At 45.5% G+C, this 26869-nt stretch overlaps 1 protein-coding gene across 1 annotated transcript in view; it reads right to left on the bottom strand.

Moving 5' to 3' along the window:
• The window catches only part of Hsd17b4 (hydroxysteroid 17-beta dehydrogenase 4), a 74706-nt gene extending 47898 nt beyond the window's left edge, over positions 1–26808 (bottom strand). Inside the window, exons 1-9 of the mRNA XM_045139015.1 lie at positions 26648–26808; positions 22504–22557; positions 15508–15615; positions 11353–11412; positions 8278–8299; positions 8137–8183; positions 6971–7055; positions 3834–4021; positions 1470–1561 (exon numbers count right to left, since the gene is read on the bottom strand). Of these exons, the coding sequence (XP_044994950.1) occupies positions 1470–1561; positions 3834–4021; positions 6971–7055; positions 8137–8183; positions 8278–8299; positions 11353–11412; positions 15508–15615; positions 22504–22557; positions 26648–26726 (735 nt within the window). The 5' untranslated portion in view covers positions 26727–26808. The remainder of the gene's footprint in view (positions 1–1469; positions 1562–3833; positions 4022–6970; positions 7056–8136; positions 8184–8277; positions 8300–11352; positions 11413–15507; positions 15616–22503; positions 22558–26647) is intronic.
• Positions 26809–26869: the final 61 nt, after the last annotated feature.

The raw sequence follows: 26869 nt of genomic DNA, 5'->3' as shown, positions 1-26869 counted from the left end.
AAGCGCTTACCTGTGAAGCCTAAGGACCCCAGTTCAAAGCTTGATTCCCTAGGACCCACATTAGCCAGATGCACAAGACGGTGCATGTGTCTGGAGTTTGTTTGCAGTAGATGAAGGCCCAGGTGCACCCATTCTCTCTCTCTCTCTCTCTGCCTCTTTCTCTCTCTGTCTGTCGCTCTCAAATAAATAAGTAAAAATGAACAAAAAAAATTTTAGGTACAAGAGGCAGGGCATGGTGGCACATGCTTTTAATCCAAGCACTTGGGAGACAGAGGCAGGAGGATCGCCGTGAGTTCAAGTCCACCCTGAGACTCCATAGTGAATTCCAGGTCAGACTGGGCTAGAGCAAGACCCTACCTCAAAAAATAAATAAATAAATAAATAAATAAATAAATAAATAAACAAACAAATAAATAAAATGTCCAAAAGGACTTTACGACTCAGATTTCACTGCATGGTGAGAGTCTGTGTAGCCTTTTTTTTGTTGGTTTTTGTTTTTTACAATAAACACCTAAAACTTGGGACAGACAAGAACAGCAAAGTTTGCTGTTGACTTTAAAATAAATAAGCTGTATTTACTAATTGATTACACTGAAACAAAATTCTTGCTGTATTTCTAATTAAGACTGGGAGGAGGGATACTATTATGTGACAGGTCCTGAGCAAAGAGTTGACAATGATTTGCAGTTGTCAAACCCCAAAACTATAGCTCAGAATGGCTACGGACCCTAGAAGCCAGCAATGCCTAGGGTAAGAATTCAACCAACCTTGCTGACTCTAATAAGCCTTTTCTTTCCACTTGCTCGCTCAACTTCTTACATTGATGAGACATTCTATATTTGACATTAATCAAAGCAACATATTTCCACTTGGTTAGAATATTAAGAAGCAGATATATAAAATGGTGTCACTTTCTCAAAAGACACTAATCTGGGCTGCAGGGATGGCTTAGTGGTTAAGGCGTTTGTCTGCAAAGGACCCAGGTTTGATTCCCCAGGACCCATGTTACCCAGATGCACAAGGTGGCACGCGCATCTGGAGTTCCTCTGCAGTGGGTGGAGGCCCTGGTGTGCCCATTCTCTCTCTCTCTCTCTCTTCCTCCCTCTTTCTGTCAAATAAATAAATGAAATAAATAAATAATTTTTTAAAAGACACTGATCTATGCTTGTTCCTTTTTATTTTTCTTTTTAAAGATAAGGTCTTGCTGTGTAGCCCAGGCTAGCCACATATGCATGACCCTCTTGCCTCAGCCTCCCAGGTACAAGGAGTAACAGGGAGGCACCATCCTGGCAACCTCCCCACTTGCTCTTTACTGATAACAAGCACAACGCAGTATGGCAAAGTGCACCAGTGATACCAAATGGTGCAGAGTTTTAGAAATGCTGGTTTTGCAAACGATCAAAGTGCAATTATCTTTTACACTAATGACACAAATAAAGCTTAACGGAGAAAACAAAGTTTCAAAATACCTCAAACAAGCCACCATTTTCCTCACAAGTCTCATGGCAAAGCCAGAGGACCAGGGGAGCCACATAATCAGGCTTCAAGGCTTCAACAATATCTGAAATAAATGCAAGAAAGCTTGTTGTCAGAAAAGAACGCGTACATGGTTCACAAGTCATTTTACTTTCCAAAAAATTTTTTTTTAATTTATTTCAGAGACAGAGAGAGAGAGAGAGGAGAGAGACAATGGGCACGCCAGAGCCTTCAGCCACTGTAAACGAGCTCCAGATGCATGTACCACCTGGTGCATCTGGCTTACGTGGATCCTGGGGAACCAAACCTGGGTCCTTTGGCTTGGCAGGCAAATGCCTTAACCACTAAGCCATCTCTCCAGCCCTCCAAAAAAAGAAAAAAATATTTTTTTTTTTTTTCAAAGTAGGGTCTCACTCTAGTACAGGCTGACCTGGAATTCACTATGGAGTCTCAGGGTGGCCTCGAACTCACGGCGATCCCCCTACCTCTGCCTCCCACGTGCTGGGATTACAGGTGTGCGCCACCACACCCGGCTAACCAAAAAAAATTTTCAAAGGTCATCCGTACACTTTTAGAACAAACATGCACAAAAATATACATAGATAACCAAGCTAAGATCAAAGCTTTCAGGAAGTTTTACACTTCGCTTGGTGATAACTAAAGCGCGTTCATGCTTCTCGCGTTGGTCTTTCAATCCTGGCGACGTACTACTTGGGGGAAACTTGTTAGCACTGCCTTGGCAGGTTTGGTGAGCAAGACGGCGATACTGGAGACTCTTGGGTAGTGTCCCCTCAAAACTGTTCCACTCCGTGGCTACTTCACAAGGCTCTAGGGAGCGACATCTGTGATGGCAGACACTGACCGACACAGGACACATGAGCACTTCCCCGCTGCAGTTCTGGGAGCAGCTAGCTCAGCCAGTGAAACGAGGGTGCTGGCCCCGGCCCGCCGTGCAAGGAACTGGGGGCTGCACGCGCACCATGGGCATCTGTGCATAGCTGCCTCGTCAGTGAGCTCAGAATTCAAATGCCTTCCCAGCTGGGCATGGCATGGTCGGCGCGTGCACGAGGCGGAGGCGGGTAAGAGGGTCACTGTGAATTCAAGGCCAGCCGGGGACACAGAGTGAATTCCAGGTCAGCCTAGGCTAGAGTGAGACCCTACTTCAAAAAAAAAAAAAAAAAAAAAAAAAAAAGCACTTACTGAGGGGTGGACAGATGGTTCAGTGGCTAAGGCACTTTCCTGAAAGCAAAAGGACCCAGGTTCAATTCCCCAGGACCCACATAAGCCAGATGCACAAGGTGGAGCATGTGTCTGGAGTTCACTTGCAGTGGCTGGAGGCCCTGGAGCACCCATTTTCTCTCTTTCTCTACTTGCAAATAAATAAATATTTTTTTTTAATTCAACTAAGCATTTATGTTATTAGTTGCAAAAAAAAAAAAAAAAAAGACAGAAAAAGGATCAAGGTTTGGTTCCCCAGGATCCACGTAAGCCAGATGCACCAGGTGGTACATGCATCTGGAGCTCGTTTACAGTGGCTGAAGGCTCTGGCGTGCCCATTGTCTCTCTTCTCTCTCTCTCTCTCTGTCTCTGATCCTTTAATCCCAGCACTTGGAAGGCAGAAGAAGGATCACCATGAGTTCAAGGCCACCCTGAGACTACATAGTGAATTCCGGGTCAGCCTGAACTAGAACTAGAGTAAGACCTTGTCTTGAAAAACCTCTCATGTATGTACACACACGTGTGTCCACTATACACACATCACATGAACATACCAGACACAAAAAACACACAGAAAATAGCAATAAGGTTTTCAACAAGGGACACAAAATATACAAAACACTTTTGCTACTGGAAAGAAGCTTTTTTTAAGATTTGGAGTTTTCTAATTTTTATTTTTTGTTTGTTTTTATTTATTTATTTGAGAACACAGAGAAAAAGAGACACAGAGAGACAGAGAATACACCAGGGCCTCCAGCCACTGCAAAGGATCTCCAGATGCATGTGCACCTGGCTAATGTGGGTCCTGGGGAATTGAGCCTGAAACTGGGGTCCTTAGGCGTCACAGGCAAATGCTTAACTGCTAAGCCATCTCTCCAGCCCAAGAATTTTTGTTGTTGTTGCTGTTGTTTTTTGAGGTTCGGTCTCACTCTAGCTCAAGCTGACCTAGAACTCACTTTGTAGTTCCAGGCTGGCCTCAAACACAGTGCTCCTCTTACCTTTCTCTGCCCCACCCCCAAGCGCTGGGATTAAAGGTGTGCGCCATCATGCAGGGAGGAAAGAAGTTTTAAGTATTTCAGAATCTTGCAAGGCTCATGGCACGCCCATTTGTGACTCACTGAAACTCGAAGCGTACTCACCTTCCGGCAAAACAGTCTGCGTCATCCGCGATCCCGCGTTAGGGGCAATAGTGTTACAGTGAATGTTGTTCCTCCGGCCTTCGATGGCGAGCGTGTTGGCCAGGCCCAAAATGCCCAGCTTTGCAGCACTGTAGTTTGCCTGGCCAAAGTTGCCATATATCCCCGAAGCTGATGACGTCATAATGATCCTAAAAGAAAGCCAATCCCTCCACATCATCTTTGCCATTTTTTAACTTTCTTTTTGTAAATATTTTGTTTCTATTTGTTTATTGGGGGGGGATGGGCACGCCAGGGCCTCCAGCCACTGTAAACAAACTCCAGATGCATGCAACACCATGTGCATGTCCTGGGGAATCGAATCGGGGTCTTTTGGCTTTGCAGGCAAGTGCCTTAACTGCTAAGCCATCTCCTCCAGCCCCTTTGCCTTTTTTTTGGAGAGCAAGAGAAACAGGCACACAGAGCGAATGGGCACGCCAGGGCCTCCAGCCACTGCAAATGAACTGCAGACGCGTGCGCCCCTTGTACATCTGGCTTACGTGGGGTGCTAGGGAATTGAATGGAGGTCCTTTGATTTTGCAGGCAAACGCCTTAACCACTAAGCCATCATCTCTTCAGGCCCCTTTTTTTGTTTTTTGAAGTTGGGTGTCACTCTAGCCCAAACTGACCTAAAATTCACTGTGTAGTCTCAGAGTGGCCTTGAACTCATGGTGATCTTCCTACCTCTGCCTCCCGAGTGCTGGGATTAAAAACATGCGCCACCACGCCTGGAACACTGCAATTCTAACATTGCACTGTCAAATGTAACTCTGTACATCATTAACTTTTCACAATTCTGATCCAGGTACCTATAGAATGCTACTAAAGAATACCTGGTCAGTGGGCTAAAGAGATGGCTTAGCAGTTAAGGCGCTTGCCTGCAAAGCCCAAGGACCCAGGTTCAATTCCCCAGTGCCCACCATAAGCCAGATGCACAAGGTGGCACACGCACCTGGAGTTCATTTGGAGTGGCTAGAGGCTCTTGCATGCCCATTCTCCTTCCTCCTTCCCTCCCTCTCTATCTCTCTCTCTCCCTATCTCTACCTATCTGTTCTATCTCTCTCTTTTAAATAAGTAAATAAATAAAAATGAAAGGAACTAAGCCGGGCATGGTGGTGCACACCTTTAATCCCCGCATGCAGGAGGCAGAGGTAGGAGGATCTCCATGAGTTCGAGGCCACCCTGAGACTACATAGTGAATTCCAGGTCAGCCTGAGCTAGAGTGAGACCCTACCTTGAAAAAACAAAACAAAAAAAAAAAAAAAGAAAATTACCTGGTCCAAACCAAATGCATTTAACATAACAATGTATATTATTATCTATCAAAAATAACAAGATTGAAGCCGGGCGTGGTAGCACATGCCTTTAATCCCAGCACTCGGGAGGCAGAGGTAGAAGGATTGCCATGAGTTCAAGGCCACTCTAAGACTACATAGTAAATTCCAGGTCAGCCTGGACCACAGTGAGACCCTAACTCGAAAAACCAAAAAAAAAAAAAAGAAGAAGAAGATTGGGCTGGAAAGCTAGCTTAGCAATTAAGGCACATGCCTGCAAAGCCAAAGGACTCAGGTTCGATTCTCCAGAATCCAAGCTTAATAAGCCAGATGCCCAAGGGGGCGCATGAGTCTGGAGTTCGTTTGCAGGGGCTGGAGGCCCTGGTGTGTCCATTCTCACTCACTCTCTCTTCCTTTCTCTGTCTCTAATAATAAATAAATAAAAAGAAAATCTAAAAAAAAAAAAAACAAGATTCCGGGACTGGAGAGTTAGATGGCTTAGTTGTTAAGGTGTTTCCCAGCAAAGCCAAAGGACCCAGGTTCTATTAGCCAGTACCCACATAAAACCAGATGCACAAACTGATGCATGCTTCTGGAATTCATTTTCACTGGCTAGAAGGCACACCCATTCCTTCTTTCTTTTTCTTTTTTTTCTCTCCCTTCTCGTAAATAAATAAAATATTAAAAAAAGAAAATAAAACATAAAGATGTAACCAGGCATGATGTCTTTAATCACAGTACTTGAGAGGCCCAGGTAGGAAGATCACTATAAGTTGAAGGCTACCCTGAGAGTACAGAGTGAATTCCAGGTCAGCCTGGGCTAGATTGAGAGCTAAAAAAAAAAATCAAAACTTAAAAAATAAATAAAGATACTTTCTGGCCAGGGCCAAATGTGTTGGTACATGCCTTTAATCCTAGCACTCGGGAGGCAGAGGTGGGAGGATCGCCGTGAGTTCGAGGCCACCCTGAGACTACACAGTGAATTCCAGGTCAGCCTGGGCTACAGCGAGACCCTTCCTTGTAAAACCCACACCCACACAAAGAAAGAAGACTCATAAACAAGTAGCAACATGTAATCTAAAATGTGAGCAAGAATCACAAGTAAAAGAGTTTTTAGGGGCTGGAGAGATGGCTTAGCGGTTAAGCGCTTGCCTGTGAAGCCTAAGGACCCCGGTTCAAGGCTCGGTTCCCCAGGTCCCACGTTAGCCAGATGCACAAGGGGGCGCACGCGTCTGGAGTTCGTTTGCAGAGGCTGGAAGCCCCGGTACGCCCATTCTCTCTTTCCCTCTATCTGTCTTTCTCTCTGTGTCTGTCGCTCTCAAATAAATAAATAAAAATTTAAGAAAAAAAAGAGTTTTTAGTTTTTAAAGCAGCAAATGGGAGGAAAGTTTTTATTTTATTTATTTATTATTTACTTATTAGAGAAGGGGTCAGATAGAGAGAAGGGGTACACCAGGGCCTCCAGCCACCCAGGTTCGATTCCCCAGGTCCCACGTAAGCCACATGCACAAAATGGCGCATGCATGTGGAGTTCGGTTGCAGTGGCTGGAGGCCCTGGCAGCCCATTCTCTCTCCCTCCCTCCCTCCCTCCCTTCCTCCCTCTAAAAATAAAATAAAGAGAAACGAATGCAGAGCTGGTCTATGACTGTGACACAAGTCAGTGAGTGTGCGTCACAACCACGCTGCCCCAGCCTGCACATGTCAGGAAGCACGTGGCCTAGCAGCCAACAATCATCCTCACCACCAGGCACACACACGCGCGCGCGCGCGCGCACACACACACACACACACACACACGTCCTCTTTAGTGACTGTGGGCAACTTTACCTGCCATAATTCTGCTTCTTCATGTGATCCCATGCTGCCCGCGTCACTTGGAATGAGCCCCTCAAATGAACTCTCTGGATTATATCTTGAACAACAAATCATCTTGATTACAGATTTTGTCAAAGGTTAGCTGTGTCTTAGACTTGATAATCTGGTTTACTTATATATTTTATACCTAGTCTTTACTTATATATTTTATACCTAGACATACTGTCAACACTCCACCCTGAGGCTTCTGTTACAATTACCAATCAACAGTCCATACCTATACCTATAAGGTTTTCCCGTAATCTACAAAATTACTAAAATATCTGCACATATCTAAATGTGCCATAATTAATTAAGGCTTATGCTATATAAAAATTGGGCCTGGAGAGATGGCTCAGCTTGCTTGTAAAGTCTGGTGGGCTCAAACTCACAGCAATCCTTCTTCCTCAGCCTCCCAAGTGCTGGGATTTAAAGGCGTGCGCCTCCCTGCTTGGCTGGGTCTCTACCGTTACCAAGGGTTGCAGATGAGTACTTTCAGAGGTTTCAATCTAGTGTGAAGACCATTATGAGATATCGTTTAGACAAACAATTATTATTATTTTGGTTTTCCCAGGTAGGGTCTCGCTGTAGCCCAGGCTAACGTAGAAGTCAGTATGTTGTCTCAGCGTGGCCTTGAACTCACAGCGATCCTCCCATCTCTGCCTCTCCAGGGCTGGGATTAAAGGCGGGCTGCGCCAGCACGCCCGACAACAAACAACTCTTGATTTAATGGGTTATTTTAATTTGTCCAGTCCTTAAGCCATCTCCATCTTCATTGTGTTTCACTCCAGGACTTGAAAGGTTTTAGAAGTAAGAGGGAAAGCAGATTTTTTTCTTCCCCCACGGGAGGGTCTCACTGTAGCCCAGGCTGACCTAGAATTCACTATGGAGTCTCAAGCTGGCCTTGAACTCACGGTGATCCTCCTACCTCTGCCTCCCAAGAGGACGGAGGAGAGGGGAGGGGAAGAGGAAGGAGGAGGGGGAGTTTAAGGGGAGCGACACTAGGGATTTAAGTCAAGGGGCGATACTGCAGGTGACAAGGTCAACGTGGGGTCAGGGAGAGGCGACGAAGCATAAATGTACCAAACATTAAAAAGACAGTGGTGATGGTTCCAAGAAGCACACGGAAGAGAACTTACCCCAGTCTTCATCACTTATCCTCGTGAAGGAGCGGTCCCGCAGAATCCTAAAATATCGGAATTATGTAAGGTCAGAGAGGGAAAGCACACTTGCAACGGCAGCCACACTAACTTTCCTGAGACGAAGGAAGCAATACTCACCCGGCATTGTTGACCACAACATCTGCAACACAAAGAGATGCATGTCACGTATTAAAACCAAGCACATTTTGCATTTGCCTACAACTCATATTTCTTTCAAAACTGTTATACCCGGGGCTGGGGAGATGGCTCAGCAGTTAAGCGCTTGCTTAAGAAGCCTGAGGACCCCGGTTCGAGGCTCGCTTCCCCAGGTCCCACGTTAGCCAGATGCACAAGGGGGCGCACGCGTCTGGAGTTCGTTTGCAGAGGCTGGAAGCCCTGGTGCGCCCATTCTCTCTCTCTCCCGCTATCTGTCTTTCTCTCTGTGTCTGTCGCTCTCAAATAAATAAACAAAAATAAAAAAAACTGTCATACCTTCAAGGAAAAATAAGTAACAGAAGAATGATACAAAACAAAACTACACAATTGCAAAAGCAGCAATTCATTCAGAAAAGCCCACACATCACAGGAGCAGGCCCTATGCAGCTTCCACCTGTAAACGCCCTGCCTGCCAACTCTCTCCCGGCGTACACAATCAGCTTACGTCACCCTTAGGACCTGAGGCTTCAATCAACCACAAGCCTCGCTGAGCTTCATGCCCAAGCCCACTGTCCCGGCACCTCACGTCGCAGGCTCCCACAGAAAACCACGGAGGTGCGTAGAGTGTGGGGACACAGGCACTTGGGAGGCGGAGGCAGGAGGATCAGAAGTTCAAGGGAAAAAGAAAAAAGGGGAAGTAAGCCGGGCACGGTGGCTCCTGGAGAGTTCGAGGCCACCCTGAGCCCACACACTAAACTCCAGGTCAGCCAAAAGAAGAAGAAAAAAGGGGAGGAAGAGGAAGGGTGGAAAAACATTAAGTTAGAATCTGGTGAGCTACTTTGATACGGGTATTCTCACTATAAAAAGAACTTTTTTTGTTTTAAGATTCGGTCATTGGAATCTTGTGCCTGCCTACCTCTTACTTCACACCTTCCGTGGTCTCTGCCTGTCAAATGCCATGTCAACATGGCTCTTGGGAGTCCAACCCAACCTAACTAAAAAAAAATAAATATGGGGCTGGAGCTATGGTGTAGTGGTTGAGGCATTTGCCTGCGAAGCCTAAGGACCCAGGTTCGATTCCCCAGGGACCACGTAAGCCGGATGCACAAAGTGGCGCATGTGGCTGGCGATCGTTTACAGTGGCCTGAGGCCCTGGCCTGTCCATTCTCTCTCTGTGTCGACCTCTTCCCTCTCTCAAATAAATAAATAAAATATTTTTAATAATAATAAATATGTTAACTGAAGAAAAAAGGGCACCCACCCAATTTACAAAAAGAAAGTAATATTTTCAGAACAAACATATTGGGCTTATCTGCTATGTTTATGTCTAGTGATTTATTAATCTTTTAGTAAGAGTAAGTAGGACTAAATCAGGACTATTGCCCAGACAATAAGAACTAAATAATACATTTGAAATGCTGCTCAATAATGAAGTACTCTATCTATCTACGTCTTCTAAGTTTGTGTGATATCAAATTGTTTTAATCAAAGTCAATATAATGATTCAAAACAATCAATTAGGTCTTGCTGGGTGTGGCGCCCCAGCACTCAGGAGGCACAGGCAGAAGAATCACTGAGTGTTCAAGGTCACCCTGACAGGACAGAGTGAATTTCAGGTCAGCCTGAGCTAGAGTGAGACCCTACTACAAAAAATAAAAAATAAAAAAAAGAATCAATTAGGTCTAATATCGACAAAATACTGAGTTACTTATTTTATAACTATATTTGAGATCGGTTAAAAAATGGTTGTTAAAAAAGATGCAGAGAGCCGGGCGTGGTGGCGCACGCCTTTAATCCCAGCACTGGGAGGCAGAGGTAGGAGGATCGCTGTGAGTTCGAGGCCACCCAGAGTGAGACTCCATAGTGAATTCCAGGTCAGCCTGGGATAGAGTGAGACCCTACCTCGAAAAAAAAAAAAAAAGATGCAGAGAACATGGTCATAACTTTTGGCTTTTTTGCTTTTTAAAAGTTTTATTTAGGGCTGGAGAGATGGCTTAGAGGTTAAGCGCTTGCCTGTGAAGCCTAAGGACCCCGGTTCAAGGCTCGGTTCCCCAGGTCCCACGTTAGCCAGATGCACAAGGGGGCGCACGCGTCTGGAGTTCGTTTGCAGAGGCTGGAAGCCCTGGCGCGCCCATTCTCTCTCTCTCCCTCTCTCTGTCTTTCTCTCTGTGTCTGTCTCTCTCAAATAAATAAATAAAAATTTAAAAAAACATAAAAAAAAGTTTTATTTATTTATTAGAGAGAGACAGACACAGGTAGAGAATAGGCACACCAGTAGCTGCAGCCTCTGCAGGTGAACTCCAGACGCTTGTGCTACCTTGTGCATCTGGCTTACATGGGTCCTGGGGAATTGAACCTCGGTCCTTAGGCTTTGCAGACAAATGCCTTAACCGCTAAGCCATCTCTGCAGCCCCTGTTTGCTTTTGTTGGTTTTTTTGTTTTTTTTTTTCTTTTTCCTTGAGGTAGGATCTCACTCTAACCAAGGCTGACCTAGAATTTACTCTGTTCGAGGCTGGGCTCAAAGTCACAGCTATCCTACCTCTGCCTCTTGAATACTGGGATTAAAGGTGTGTGCCACTACACCTGGCTTAATTATTAGTATATTTTTTAATTTTTTATTTTCTTTAATATTTTTATTTATTTGACAGAGAAAGAGGGAGACAGAGAGAGAGAAAATGGGTGTGCCAGGGCCTCCAGCCACTGCAAACGAACTCCAGACGCGTGCGCCCCCTTGTGCATCTGGGTAACGTGAGTCCAAGGGAATGGAGCCTCAAACCAAGGTCCTTAGGCTTCACAGGCAAGCGCTTAACTGTTAAGCCATTTCTCCAACCCAACTATTAATATTTTTTAAAGCAATGAAGGTGCAAAAAAATTGTTAATAAGTTCAATACACATACGTTTATAAAACCAACTGAAATCCTTCATGGAATAAGGAAAAATAAAATAATTAACTTAAAAAAACACAAACATCTAGAGAAATGTTTTTTATCAAGAGACAGAGCTTTGCTTGGTGAGTGGACATGAATCCAAAGTGCGTGTGTGGAAGGTGGACGTCACCTATTCTTCCGTAAGCGTCCAGCGCCGCCTTCACGACCTTCTCGCCGGCCTCCACCGAGTCTGCGGGGAGACAAGGCAGTCAGCATGAACGGCGCCGCAGCCTCCCACGGGCCACCTCTCCCCTCGGCATCAGACCGCCTGCGTTCAACTGTTCACCCAGCAGAACTGATCCCCACCTGCCAAGACACACATTGGTACCACAGCACCCAACAGTCAAATCAAGGAGGATCTCACATTGCCAAGGAAACTTTACTGCTAACCAACTGATTAACCAGAAAGACAAAAAAAAAAAAAAAAAAAAAAGACAGAGGAAGATGAACAAGAAATACATGCCTGGTAGTCCCTTAGGAAAATGGAGGTGACCTATTGTGCCCGCTCCACCTCATGGGAACCAATGACCAAGTGCGACTAACAAGTGTTCAAAGGGTGGCTACTGTGACTGGCAAATATTTCATTTTACCTAACTTGCATTACCTTTGTGTAACTATACGGGCATGTCACCTGGAGGACAAATGAAACTCTTGAAGAATGGTACATGTCTAAAAACATAATCGATATTATATTACTCCATATGGAAAACACGTCTGGCTTTGCAATACCAACTACAAAAAGTAAAAGGCCAGCCGGGCGTGGTGGCACACGCCTTTAATCCCAGCACTCGGGAGGCAGAGGTAGGAGGATCGCCGTGAGTTCGAGGCCACCCTGAGACTACAGAGTGAATTCCAGGTCAGCCTGGGCTAGAGTGAGACCCTACTTCAAAAAAATAAAAACATTCATTTTTCTCTGATATATGCTTTGGGTAAATGTTTAGCTTTTTTGAAATCAAACAAAAACTCAAACATCGACTCTGAACTATTTGCTACAGTGGCAGCATGTACCAATTTGCATTTCGCCTGTGGTGTGTGAAAAATGTGTATTTGATATTATTACTGCTTCTAAAAAATATTTTTAGCTGTCTTGACAGCAGGCAGTGGGTCTCCTTACAGTTATTGTAATTTACATTTCCACAACGTGTCATGTCTTGGTTGGGGCTTGTGGTAGTTTGAGTGGCTTTCTCCCAACAGATTCAGGAGTTTTTACTCAAGCTTGTATCTTGGCTGGAGGATGTGTCACTGTGGGCAGATCCTAGAGTCCAGTTCTAAGGTGTCGAGGAGGATCTGGAATTTCCAGCCAAAAATATTCAAAGTGCTGGAGTTTTGCTTGGGGTTCCTGGAGTGTGTGCTTGTTTGTACTGTTGGTGGTCTGTATGGATCTATGAAAGTGGGCCAGCTTATTCTACCATTATGGAACTTCCCCTCTGTCTCTAAGCTTCAAACAAATTCCATTCCTCCTATAAAAAAAAAAATAAAAATAAAAATAAAAACAAAGAGAGAGAGAGAGCTGAGGCCAGGCGCAGGGCTGCACGGCTGTAATCACAGATTCGGGAAGCTCAGGCAGGACGGTCTACGGTCACTGCCGCTCCTGCTGCGTGACCAGTAAGATACTGGCTCAAAAAACAAAAAGCAGGGGTGGAGAGATGGCTCAGTGGTTAAGGCACTCACCTACAAAGGCTAAGGACCTGAGTTCAATTCCCCAGTGCCCACATAAAGCCAGATGCACATGCATCTAGACTTTGTTTGCAGTGGCTGGAGGCCTTGGTGCACCTATTATCTCCTACTGTCTCTGTCTGCCTCTCTGCTTGCAAATAATAAATAAAATAAAATTTAAAAAAAAAAAACCCAACTTTTTGATCATCACTATCCAAAGTGCTTGGGACCACAGTGTTTTTTATTTCTCTTTTCAAGTTTCTGAGTATCTGGATATATACAAATATGCCAATATCTTGGGGATAGAACCCAACTAAAAGGAAAAAATTTCATTCATGTTTCCTATACAACTTATATACAATAGACTGAGGGTTTTTTTTTTTTTTGTTTTTTTTTTTTTGCAGGGTAGGGAGGCGTTTGTCTGTCTGTTTGTTTTGAGGCAGAGATTAGAGATTTACTCTAGCCCAGGTTAACCTAGTACTCATTTTAGAGTCCAGGCTGGGCTCAAACTCATGAGATCAGCCCACCACAGCCTCCCAAGTGCTGGAATTACAGGTGTGAGCCTCCACACCCAGCTGCCCTGATAGTGACTTTTCTTTTATTTATTTATTCATTTGATACGGAGAAAGAGGGAGAGAATGGGCGCTCCAGGGCCTCCACACACATGCGCCCCCTTGTGCATCTGGCTTACATGGGTCCTGGGGAATCAAACCTGGGTCCTTTGGCTTTGCAGGCAAATGCCTAAACCACTAAGCCATCTCTCCAGCCCTGACAGGGATTTTATACCAACATTTTACTCTGCCCGTGGCATGACTACAATCTGTCACATGAGGCCACTTACAAAACTTTCTACGTGTGGCATCAGGTTTGTACTCAGAAACTTTGGGGTGGTGGAACCCTGTGGATTTTAGATGCCTCAATTAGGGTTGGTCAAATTCCGACTTCACACATGAGACTGAGAACGGGCACGGGAGCGGGCGAGGACCACCCACAAGCTACCGTGGCCACAGGCAGCTCTCCGGACCCTCACCAGGCCTTGCCATGGCTGCTGGGCCTCTAATTCTCTGTATTCAGGTCCCTCACACTTGGGAACCCTGAAGGGGCTGTGTTCCTGACGAAGCCCTGACTGGTGCAGACTGCACACATGAGAAATGGCAAGGAGGGATCAATTACTGTTATCTTTACAAGTTTCTTAAACTCTACTGCTTAAAAAAAGAGCTGACTCACTTTTTGCCTGGTCATCAGGATAGATAGTAAATGTCACATCATTCCCTCAAACAACATACATCACTTTCTGTAACCTTTCCCCTAAAGTGTCAAAACGAAGTCCATCTCGTTTTGCCTCTGGTGCATAAATAAAATCTATCTAGCTCAGAGGGAAGTCACTAGCTACTAGCTTTTAAAAGTGAGTGCATGGGACTGGAGAGATGGCTTAGTGGTTAAGATGCTTGCCTGTCAAGTCCAAAGACCCAGGTTCGATTCCCCAGTCCCACCGAAGCCATATGCATGAGGCGGTGCATGTGTATGGAGTTTGTTTGCAGTGGCTAGAGGCCCTGGTGCATCCATTCTCTCCCTCCCTCCCTCCCCCTCTTCCCTCCCTCCCTCTCTCTCTCTCTCTATATATATATATCTGCTGCCTCCCCATCAAATAAAAATTAATTATTTTTAAAAGTGAATGTAGAAAGTAGGGAGACAGCTCAGCTGGTAAAACACTTGCTTAGTAAGAACAAGAATGATGCCGGGCGTGGTGACGCATGCCTTTAATCCCGGCACTCGGGAGGCAGAGGTAGGAGGATTGCCATGAGTTCGAGGCCACCCTGAGAATCCATAGTGAATTCCAGATCAGCCTGAGCTAGAGTGAAATCCTATCTTGAAAAACCAAAAAAAAAAAAAAGAACAAGAATGAAAATTCTATCGCAGAGAGAGTGAGAATGGGCATACCAGGGCCTCCAGCTGCTGCAAACATACTCCAGATGCATGTGCCATTTTGTGCATCTGGCTTTACGTGGGTACTGAGTAATCGAACCCAGGTCATTGAGCTTTGCAAGCGAGCGCCTTAGCCACCGAGCCGTCTCTCCAGCCCCTGTGTTTGTGATCTTTCAAAGCTTTCTTTAACACCTAATTAGTGACAGCTGCACTGTCAGGAAGCTCTCGGGTGCCCATACTCACTCTGCCAGTCTCCTCCGCTCTCTAAAATGAACAAGTAAATAAAATACCTAAAATGAATTAAGGATCATTCTACAGAAATACCAGGGGAGCCGGGAGTGGTGGTGCATGCCTTTAATCCCAGCACTTGGGAGGCAGAGGTGGGAGGCTCATCAAGAGTTCAAGGCCACCCTGAGGACTACATAGTTAATTCCAGGTCAGCCTGGACCAGAGTGAGACCCTACCTCGACAAACCAAAAATAAATTAAAAAAAAAAAAGAAATACCAGGGTAAATGGGTGTAGATTATTTCACAAACTAACAAAACAATTACTTTATATAAATAAAAATGTGCCCCCCAAACACTGCAAACTTCGGTGAAATCTAATTTCCTGATTCTAGTGGACTGCTGAGATACACTGTCAAAACTTTCTAAGGTGAACAATCTCTATTTGGTGAGCGAAAGCAAAAGAGAAACCACCTACCATAATTGGCCACTGCTTTCCCGCCTTTCTTTCTTATCTCTTCAACCACCTTATCAGCAGCCGAGGAGCCTTTACCAACCCCCTTGAAGTCTCCGCCCAAGTCATTCACTGCAAGGCAAAGACAAGAAAACGGGCATTATGGTCTCAGACTTTTCGAACATAAGTTCACAGATCACTAAGTGCAGATCACCGGTGCGGTTCCAATCACATGCCCAAGTCCCTCCAACCTGTCGCCAGTGTTGCTGCCTGTATCTGGTACCTGGGGATGCTGCCCAGTGCGTGCAGAGTGCTCACCCAGCATGCGCGGACCACAGAAAGTTAAAAGAAAAGAAAAAGGGCCGTTTTAAACACAGATAAAAGCAGCAGCCAGCCAGCCATGGTGGTGCACGCCTCTAATCCCAGCACTCGGGAGGCAGAGGTAGGAGGCAAATATTTAATTTTTAAAAGTCAAGTGGGGGGGGGGGGCGGGAGGGAATTACCATGGGATTTTTTTTTTTATAATCATGGAAAATGCTAATAAAAATTAAAAAGGTGACTTAGCATTTACCAGAGATGGGGCAAGAGCTGCAGAGGGTGGCTGGTGTTAATCACGCACACGCTACATGTACATGAGTCTCACGAACATTTACAGTTGACATCTTCAAGGAAAAGTGAAAACAATCAGAAACAAAACTACCAGCGACTCAGCAATTCAGCAAAGGGTAATTATCCAAAAGAACTGAGATCAGAAGAAAAATCAACAGAAATGCTCTTCAAATACTGGAAACGTTTTGGTTGGTGCTCCGGTATTCATTAAAGCGCTGTCCCAAATGATATGAAAAATCCAACCTGAACATGTTTGCACTTCTTTGTGTTGTTGGGTTTATTGTTATTATTATTTACTTTTAAAGGAAACGAGTTTTTCAAGATTTAATGTGGGCTGTATCTTCTCTTAATGCCAGTCTTACTAAAAATAAAAAGCAGCATGGACAGATGGCTTAGCAGTTAAGACATTTGCCTACAAAGACAAAGGACCCAGGTTCGATTCCCCAGGACCCATGTGAGCCAGATGCACAAGGGGCACATGCGTCTGGAGTTCAAATGCAATGGGTACAGGCCCTGGCATGCCCATTCTCTGTCTATCTCTCTTCTCTGTCTGTCTGTCTGTCTCTCTCTCTCTCTCTCTCTCTCTGCTTGCAAATAACTTTTTTTAAAGTTAAAAATAAATAAATAAATAATTTAAAAAAAAAGCAAGCCAGGTGTGGTGGTGCCCACCTTTAATCCCAATGCTCAGGAGGCAGAGGCAGGAGGACTGTTGCGAGTTTGAGGCCAGTGTGGAACTACTGAGTGACTTCCTGGTCAGCCTGGGCGGGAGTGAGAGCCTACCTGGAAAAACCCCAAAGAAAAAGACAAAAGTTCTGCAAACACACAAATAATATCAATATAATCAATATAAATAATCAAGAGGTCTGTAGTGCTCCTCAAGAGATGGAAACAGTGATGGTCCACTCAAGATTGCGTTACTACCACTGGTTCAAACAACAGGAAACCAGCTAGCAATAATCAAGAGGTTAACAAATGCAACTAACAGTCTTCTGTGGCTCTTTTAAAATAAGCAGAGAAAAATTCAAAACCCAAACTGGCAAATACAGTGAGAACAAATTCTGTGGTGCAATGAAACACTACCCCCAAGTGGAAATTTTGCAAAGTGCAACCAAACAGATGAATATTTAAGGATGCATAAGTAACGTATTGACAAAAATGAAACATAAAAAATACTGGAACAGCTGGGCGTGGTGGCACACTCCTTTAATCCCAGGGCAGGGTTAGGAGGATTGCCATGAGTTCAAGGTCACCCTGAGACTACATAGTGAATTCCTTGAAAAACAAACACACAAGTAAAAAAATGTTCCTTTTGGACTGGAGACATGGTCCAGTGGTTAAGACCTTTGCCTGCAAAAGCCTAATGACCCACGTTTGATTCCCAATTGCTCACATAAAAGCAGATGCACAAGATGGTACATGCATCTGGAGTTCTTTGTGGTGGTTGGAGGCCCTGATATGCCCACATTCTCTCTCTCTCTCTCTCTATCTCACTTTCACTGTCTTAAATAAGTAAATAAATTATTTTTTTTTTGTTTGTTTTGATTAGTGGAGTTTCACTATAGCTCAGGCTGACCTGGAATTCACTATGTCTCAAGGTGGCCTTGAACTCATGGCAATCCTTCTACCTCTGCCTCCCAAGTGCTGGGATTGCATGCACCACCACGCCCAGTTTAAGAAATATTGCTTTATTTTATTTTTAGAGTGAGAGAGAGAAAATTGGCGCTCCAGGGCCTCAGCCACTCAATCAAGCAATCAAATTCCAGATGCTTGTGCCACCTAGTGGGTATATTAGACTTTGCACTTGCCTCACCTTTGTGCATCTGGCCAATGTGGGATCTGGAGAACTGAAAATGAGTCCTTAGGCTTCACAGGCAAGTGCCTTAACCACTAAGCCATCTCCTTAGCCCATAAAAAGAACATTTTTTAAGTAGGTAAATGGATGTAGAAACTAAGTACATGTCACAATATCAAGCATAGTTATGATAGATGGCTTGGTAGTTAAGGCACTTGCTTAAAAAGCCTAAGGACCCAGCTTCAATTCCCCAGTACCCACATAAGGCAGATGCACATGGGGGTGCATGCATTCTGAGTTCATTGGCAGTGACTAGAGGCTCTGGCATATCCATTCTCTCTCTCAAATAAATAAACTCCGATTTTTAAAAATGTTAGGTTCATATCTCAGACAAGCCCCTAAAAAAAAACAAATTAAAAAAAAAAAACAACAAACAAAAGAATCACACATAGTATTAACCACCCCATCATGTCTACCTTCAAAATATGACTAGAATTCCAGCCATTGTGGAAATCAGTGTGGAGGTTCCTAAAACAGCTAAAGATTGATCTACCATATGACCCAGCTATAGCACTCCTAGGCATACATCCGAAGGAATCATCTCATTTCCTTAGAAGTACGTGCTCAACCATGTTTATTGCTGCTCAGTTTATAATAGCTGGGAAATGGAACCAGCCTAGATGTCCCTCAACTGATGAGTGCATAATGAAGATGTGGTACATTTATACAATGGAGTTCTACTCAGCGGTAAAGAAAAATGAAGTTATGAAATTCGCAGAAAAATGGATGGACCTGGAAAGGATTATACTAAGTGAGGTAACCCAGGCCCAGAAAGCCAAGCGCCACATGTTCTCCCTCATATGTGGATCCTAGCAACAGATGATTGGGCTTCTGCATGAGAAGGAAAATACTTAGTAGCAGAGGCCAGTAAGTTAACAAGGAGACATAAAGGGAAGAGAAAGGAAGGGAGGAGGGTACTTAATAGGTTGATATTGTATATATGTAAGTACAGTGATTGAGATGGGGAGGTAATATGATGGAGAATGGAATTTCAAAGGGGAAAGTGTCAGGGGGGAGGGAGGGAATTACCATGGGATATTTTTTATAATCATGGAAAATGCTAATAAAAATTTTAAAAAAGAAATAATAATAATAAAATTAAAAATTTTTATAAAAACAAAAAAAAGTATGACCAGAATTTAACCTCTGCCCCATCTTCATCACTATCGCCCTGTCCACACCACTGTCCCCTTGTGTGGGTTTTTATCATCTGCTTTTCATTACCATCACTAATGACCTGATGCAGGATACTTTATGGTGAGAGAGCTTTATTTCTGACTCATGGTTGGAGAACGCAGTCACTTAGACCGCAGAGTCCTGAGGTGGCAAAGACCATCACAAGATATCAAGGAGGCAGCAAGCAAAGCCTTTTCCCTCCTCCCTCCCTAAGTCTCTCCCTGCCTGCCTCTCTCTTTCCTTATAAAGCCACCAACATTCCTCAATCACAGGAGTTACAAATGACCCTACTGAACGCCAGTCTGCTCCCAAAGGCTCCAGCTCTAAACACCATAGTCAGATTAAGTTTCCCCGTCTTCACATATGGTATTGGGATTAAATTTCAACAAAGGAAGCCTTGGAGGACAACCACAGCCAAGGGTCATTGCAGCACTCTATGGATAGTCTCTTTTGTGCTTCTACTTCTTTTTTGATTAAAATTACAAAGTAAAGGCTGGAGAGATGGCTTAGTGGTTAAGGCGATTGCCTACAAAGCCAAAGGACACAGGTTTGATTTCCCGGGACCCACATAAGCCAGATGCACAAGGTGGCGCATGTGTCTGGAGTTTGTTTCCAGTGGCTAAAGGCTCTGGCACACCCATTCTTTCTCTCTATCTGCTCCTCTTTCTCTTTCTCTCCCTGATTTCAAATAAATAAATGAAATTACGAAGTAAACCACGCGTGGTGGTACACGCCTTTAATCCCAGCACTCAGAGGCTGAGGTAGAAGGATGTCACCCTGACACTACATAGTGAATTCCAGATCAGCCTGGGGTAGAGTGAGACTCTACTTCAAAAAAGAAAAAAAGACTAAGAAGATGTAAATAAGTCATAAGGAAACCTACTTTTTTGGACAATGAAACACACAGGAGCCATAGATGGTCACTAGAAAATTTTCAGTGCAAGGGATAGGACACCTTCCAGTGAGGTGTTGGCCAGGGAGGTCCCTGAAGCCCCCCGAAAGAATTACAAGCCATTGCCAAGGCCCTTGGTTGCCCACCAGGAATTGATGGTAAGACCCTATTGCTGAAGACTCCGCATACCTGGGCTGCAAGACCACTGAGAAATCCTGTTGGAACTGAGCTGAAAACCTCCTGCATGTAGACCAGCTGACAGAAAGCTGGAAGAAGCCATTCTGCACGCAGTTCAATGGGAGGAAGAGAAATCACCAGTGAAGATACTCAACAGTGGGCACTGCCAGCCTTGTATTTGGCCAGCCAGGGAGTTACTATGGGATATTGTTTACAATCATGGAAGTTGTCAATAAAAAGAAAAGAAGAGAAAAAAGATTACAAAGAATAAACCCAGGTCCAGCCCATGAACCTTCTCTAGCTCCACCCTGAATCTGTGTCACCACTTAATACGTAAACCATTTCCTGTCACTGTCCAGTTGCTCCTTCAGTGGCTTTCCCAACTGAAAGGCCAAAGGTCACCGGTGACGAGCGTCCTGCCATCTCCCACCTCGTGCCCCGCTCTCTCGGGGCCTCGTAAGTGCAGCCGCAGCCACGCCCGCCCTCGGCTCGCCCGGACACGCTGAGCCGGCCCCACGCAGGACTCGGCGCCGGCTCCCTCTCTGCTCCGTGCCTGGACTCGCCGCACATCTCTCCTTGGCATCTTCACTCCTGCCGGCTCCTCGAGGCTCCTCTTCGGGCGTTTTCTATCCCACTTAGGCTCTTTTGCAGCCCCTACGGCACTTCTTACTGCTCCAGCCTCACAGGCGTGTCTGCTCGCGGTGCGCCTCCACTGGCTTCCCAGCACACCGGGAACGTCATGACGTGACAGTAGAAGCAAGCCTTAGCCCAGCGCTAGGGAGCCTGACGCAGGAAGGTCACAAGTTCAAGGCCAGCCTGGGCCACACGAAAATGCAGGGACCTTATTCAGTTTCCACAGTAACCTCCCAACGCCCCGGCCACTGACGTCTACACAGGAGGCAGTTGATAACACTTGTGGGATAAGTCAGAGATACAACTGGTGCAAAGTCAACTGATATCCAGGGTTGCGTATTTCTCCTCTACTTCTTTTTGCTTACTTAGATAAAAATCATACATGCCAAACAAAACAAGACCTCAGGAGAGAGAAGAAGTGAACGCACTTGCTGCAGCCTGGCAGCAGGGCATCTACGTGCACGTGTAGAAAGCTGAAGCGGGGCTGGAGAGATGGCTTAGTGGTTAAGGCGCTTGCCTGCAAAACCTAAGGACCCAGGTTCGATTCCCCACAACCCAGGTAAGCCAGATACATAAGGTGGTGCACGCTTCTGGAGGTCATTTGCAGGAACTGGAGGCCCTGGTACACCCATTCTCACACACTCACTCTCTCTCTCTCTCTTCCTCTCAAAGAAATATAAAAAAAGGTATTAAAACAAAAGAAAAGATATTGTGGGGGGGGGGAGGTGAAGCAAGGCAAAGGTAGGAAGATTGCCATGGGTTTGAGGGTAGCCTAGAACTACAGAGTGAGCCAGGTCAGCCTGGGCTACACTGAGACCCAACCCTGAAAAAAAAAAAAAAAAGCCAGCAGTGGTAGCGCGCACTTTTAATGCCAGCACTGGGGAGGCAGAGGAAAGAGGAGCACCATGAGTTTGGGGTCACCCTGAGACTACAGAGTAAATTCCTGCTCCGCTTGGGCTACAGCAAGACCCTACCTCAAAAAAGAAAAAAAAATTGTTCATCCTTAAAAAGGTAATGGGGCTGAAGAGATGGCTTAATGGTTAAGGCACTTGCCTGCAAAGCCAATGATTCCAGGTTCAATTCCCCAGTACCCACGGAAGCCAGATGCACAAGGGGGGGGGGGGGCGCGTATACTTCTGGAGTTCGTTTGCAGTGGCTAGAGGCCCTGGAGTGCCCATTCTCTCTCTATCTCCCCTCTCTCTCTATCTCCTCTCTCTCTCTCTCTCTCTGCTTGCAAATAAACAAATAAAATTTTAAAAAGAAAAGGTAATGAAGTTTATGGCACAATTAACAACTTAGTAACCGTTGACAGTTGATTTGATAGCAAGACAAAGGTGGTTTGCAAAGACGCTTCTTCTGAAGGGTTGGTGAAGAGAATTCCTATGCAAGCACGGAAGACCTGAGGTGGTGAGAAATGACTTGAGTTCAATCCCCAGGACCCACGCGCATCTATAACCCCAGCCTCTCAGGGGGGGCAGAGACCCAAGAACTGCCAGAACTCACGGGATGAGGAGCAAGCTCCAGGACCAGGAAATGCAATGTTCCCATGTTCAGCTGCAGCCAGCGAGGTAAGCACACCCTGCCACACGCAAGTGCAGGCGGCACTGGCGGGCACATACACGTGCGCGCGCCCACGCACACACACACACACACGTAAAAAAAGAAAAGGATATCAACTTACCAACAACTAATGCTCCTCTCTCTGCAAAAGCCAGGGCATAGGCTCGGCCTAATCCTAATTAAAAAAAAAAAGAAATCAGAAAATGGGTGAGAACCTAGCCAACTTACAAACAGGAGCTACCAAGTTCAGAGTCACCTAGTGACATCTCATTAGTATTTCAGAGTCGGTTAGGTGGGTCGCAATCAGCAGTTAATAAATAAAACAGGACAGAAAATTTCAGAATGCATTTCATTTCACTTATTCCCCTTGTCATGAACCTAATTCAATTATAAATGGTGCTGGTGGTGGTGGGTGTGTGCTGGGTCCAAGTTCCAAAGGATCCCATAACATTAGTCGCTGTCAAGAAAGGTCATGGGGGCTGCAGAGATGGCTTTGCGGTTAAGCGCTTGCCTATGAAACCTAAGGACCCCGGTTCGAGGCTCGATTCCCCAGGACCCATGTTAGCCAGATGCACAAGGGGGCGCACGCATCTGGAGTTCGTTTGCAGTGCCTGGAGGCCCTGGCACACCCATTCTCTCCCTCTCCCTCTCTCCCTCCCCCCCTTCCCCCCTCCCTCCCCCCCCCCCCCCCTCTCTCTCTCTCTCTCTCTCTCTCTCTCTCTCTCTCTATATATATATATATATATATATATATATATATGTGTGTGTATATATATATGTATATATATATATATATGTATATATATATATGTGTATATATATATATATATATATATGCCTCTATCTCTCTCTGTCACTCTTAAATAAATAAATAAAACTAAACAAAAAAAATGTAAAAAAAAAAAAGAATGTCATGGGACTGGGGAGATGACCAGCAGCTAAAGGCACTTGCTTGCAAAGCCTGACAGCCCAGGTTCAATCCCCCAGGACCCACGTAAAGCCAGGTGCACAAAGTGGCACATGCATCCCGAATTCATCTGCAGTTGCAAAAGGTTCTGGTGCACCCGTTCCTCTTTGTCTCTATCTCACTCACCAATCACAAACAAATAAAAATATTTTTTAAAAAAGAGAAATTTCAGCTGGGTGCGGTGGTGCATGCCTTTTTTAATCCCAGCACTCGGGAGGCAGAGGTAGGAGAATCACCATGAGTTCAAGGCCTCCCTGAGACTACACAGGTCAGACTGGGCCAGAGTGAGACCCTACCTCAACCCCCCCCAAAAAAAAAATAAATGAAAAAGAGAGAGAGAGCGAGATTTCAGGGCTGGAGAGATGGCTTAGCAGTTAAAGCACATGCCAACAAAACCTAATGACCCAGGTTCGATTCTCCATCTGAAGTTCATGTGCAAGTTGTTAGAGGCCCTGATGTGCCCATCCTCTCTCTCCCTCTCTCTGTCTCTAATAAATAAATAAAAATAAAATTTTTAAAAAAAAGGAAGGAAGAAAAAGAAATTTCAAGCCAGGTGTGGTGGCACATGCCTTTAATCCCAGCACTTGGGAGGCAGAGGTAAGAGGATCACTATGAGTTTGAGGCCAACCTGAGACTACATAGTGAATTCCAGGTCAGCCTGGGCTAGTGAAAACCCCTACCCTGAAAAACCAAAAAAGAAAAAAAAAAAAATTTAAAAAAAAAGGAAATTTCAAATACCAAGTAGAGCAGAAAATGTTTTTTACCTAAATACCATTTTAGAATAAATATAGCTACTGGTATGAAAAACTTGGCCAACAATTAACACTGGTATAAGTTCCTTAAAAGCAGCTTAAAAATGTGCATGTGGGGCTGGAGGGATGGCTTAGTGGTTAAGGCATTTGCCAGAAAAGCCAAAGGACCCAGGTTCGACTCCCCAGGACCCACGTGAGCCAGATGTGCAAGGGGGCACATGCATCTGGAGTTCGTTTGCAGCAGCTGGAGGCCCTGACATACCCATTCTCTTTCTCTCCCCCTTTCTCTGTTAAATAAATAAATAAATGATAATAAATATTTTTCTAAATGTGGATGTAAAAGTGTATTTGAACTGGTAAAATCCCATTGGTTTGTGACTTTTAACATAAAATTCAAGTAATTCAAGCCCAGTGTAGGGCACAAGCCTATAGTGTGAACACTTGACAGGTGGAGGCAGAAGGCCAGTTTTGGCTACACAGTGATTTCTTTTTGTAAGGCACTGCCTAATAGTTATAAGCAACCCACTTGGGAGGCAGAGATAGGAAGATTGCCATGAATTCGAGGCCACCCTGAGACTACATAGTGAATTCCAGGTCCACCTGAGCTAGAACGAGACCCTATCTCAGAAAATCAAAAATAATAATAATAATAATAAACCGTAAGTCACGTACCAGAGCCCTTTAAGGTATAAGGCACTGTGGGTGAGAAGTCAAAAGACCAAGGTCAGGATTCTTGGATTTGGAGGTTATAGGAGCCACCTACTGGTGGGAAGCTCCTGCAAAAACCTCACTGCAGGGCTGGGGAGATGGCTCAGCAGTTAAAGGTGCTTGCCTGCAAAGCCTACCAGCCTGGGTTCAATTCCCCAGTACCCACAAAAGCCAGATGTCCAAAGCGGTACACCCATTTGGAGTTCCTTTGCAGCGACCCATAGTCGCTGTCCCTGTCTCTGTCTCTCTTCTCTCACATATATATTTTTTAATCTTGCTGCAAAGTAACTACATGGGTGTGAGTCATTTAGTTTTTTATTCTTTAAAAATGTGAAGTCAGGCAGGTGCCACATGCCTTTAATCCCTGCAATAGCAAGGCAGAGGTAGGAGGATCACTTTGAGTTCAAGGCCACCTTGAGACAACATAATGAATTCCAGGTCAGCCTGGGTGAGAGAGAGACCCTACATCAAAAAAAAAAAAAAAAAAAAAAAAAAAAGCCAAAATAAATAGGGCCAGAGAGATAGCTTACCTGTTAAGGCACTTTCCTAGAAAGCCAAAGGACGCAGGTTCGATTCCCCAGTACCCAAGTAAGCCAGATGCACAAGGTGGCACATGCATCCAGAATTCACTTGCAGTATGGCTGGAGGCCCTGACAAGTCCATATTCATTCTCTCCCCACCCTTCCTCTCAAATAAATAACTAAAAACATAAAAATTCTTCAGTCTGTTTCTCCTGAAATACAGGAAGACTGGCAGCTTCCCTACCTCCCGGGACGCACTCCAGAAACATATCTGTTCTATAGTCCCTCATCCTTCCCATCCATTCTCACTTACCCCCACACACACACACACCTCCCCGCCTTTCCACACACAGGCTGGGTAGTGTGCAACCTTTGCCACCATTCCCGCGAACTTTGACAAGCGTGCATTCAGGTCCAAGGAGCAAGGTCACGTGTTATCACAAAGGCCCTGTCAAGAACTTGAAATCGAGCTGGAGAGATGGCTTAGCAGTTAAGAAAAGTTGCCTGCAAAGCCAAAGGACCCAGGTTCGATTCCCCAGGACCCAAGTAAGCCAGGTGTGCAAGGGGGTGCATGTGTCTGGAGTGCTTTTGCAGCAGCTGGATGCCCCGGTGCGTCCATCCTGATTCTCATTCTCATTCTCTCTCTCTCTCTCTCTCTTTCTCCTTGCCTTTTTCCCTCTCTCTCAAATAAATAAAAATAAAATAAAAATGAGGCTGAAGAAATGGCTTAGCGGTTAAGGCACCTGCCTGCAAAGCCAAAGGTCCCAGGCTCGATTCCCCAGAACCCAAGTAAAAAAAGTAAATACAATTTTTTTTTTTAAAAAAAAAAAAAGGGGGGGGCGGGTGTTGTGGCACAGTCCTTTACTCCCAGCACTCTGGAGGCAAAGGTAGGAGGACAGCTGTGAGTTCGAGGCCACCCTGAGACTACATAGTGAATTCCAGGTCAGCCTGGGCTAGGGTGAGACCCTACCTTGGAAAAATCAAAAAAAAAAAAAAAAAGAAGAAGAACTTGAAATCATCCGGCCTAGGGAAAACAGAACACTCAAATCCCGGGTGCTGGAGCTGCCAGCAGTGACTTCTCAACTCCAGGGGAGGAGCCGGGCCCCAGGCTCAAAGGCATGGCAAGAAGTCTTTGCAAACCACTTGGCCAAGGCAAAGCAATGGCAGCAGAGGGTTGCCAACACGCTGGGGGACAGGCCAAACTTGTTTTTAACCCAAGTGGTGCAGCAGCTCAGCAACCCCCCCCCCTCCCCCGCCACCCACGGCCCCAGCGGGGCCTCGGGACGCGGGTTCGAGGCTGCCGCCCTCCCGACTCACCTCCGCCCGCGCCGGTCACCAGGACCACACGCCCGTCGAACCTCAGCGCAGAAGCCATGAGTCCAGCCTGCGCTGACATCCACGCAGGCCGTGTCGCCGGGACCCGGTAGGGCGACAGGAGGGGGAGTGGCGGGGACCCGGTGCCAGCCAGTGACCGGCGGGCTCCTGGAAGGAAACGCGCGCCGGAGTTAGCTAGTGCGCCTGCGCGGGGGGGCGCGCCGG

The sequence above is a fragment of the Jaculus jaculus genome, chromosome 20 (genome assembly GCF_020740685.1).
Source record: "Jaculus jaculus isolate mJacJac1 chromosome 20, mJacJac1.mat.Y.cur, whole genome shotgun sequence".
Lineage (NCBI taxonomy): Eukaryota > Metazoa > Chordata > Mammalia > Rodentia > Dipodidae > Jaculus > Jaculus jaculus.
Note: the sequence above shows the minus strand (reverse complement) of the source record. Positions and strands in the feature narration are given on the sequence as shown.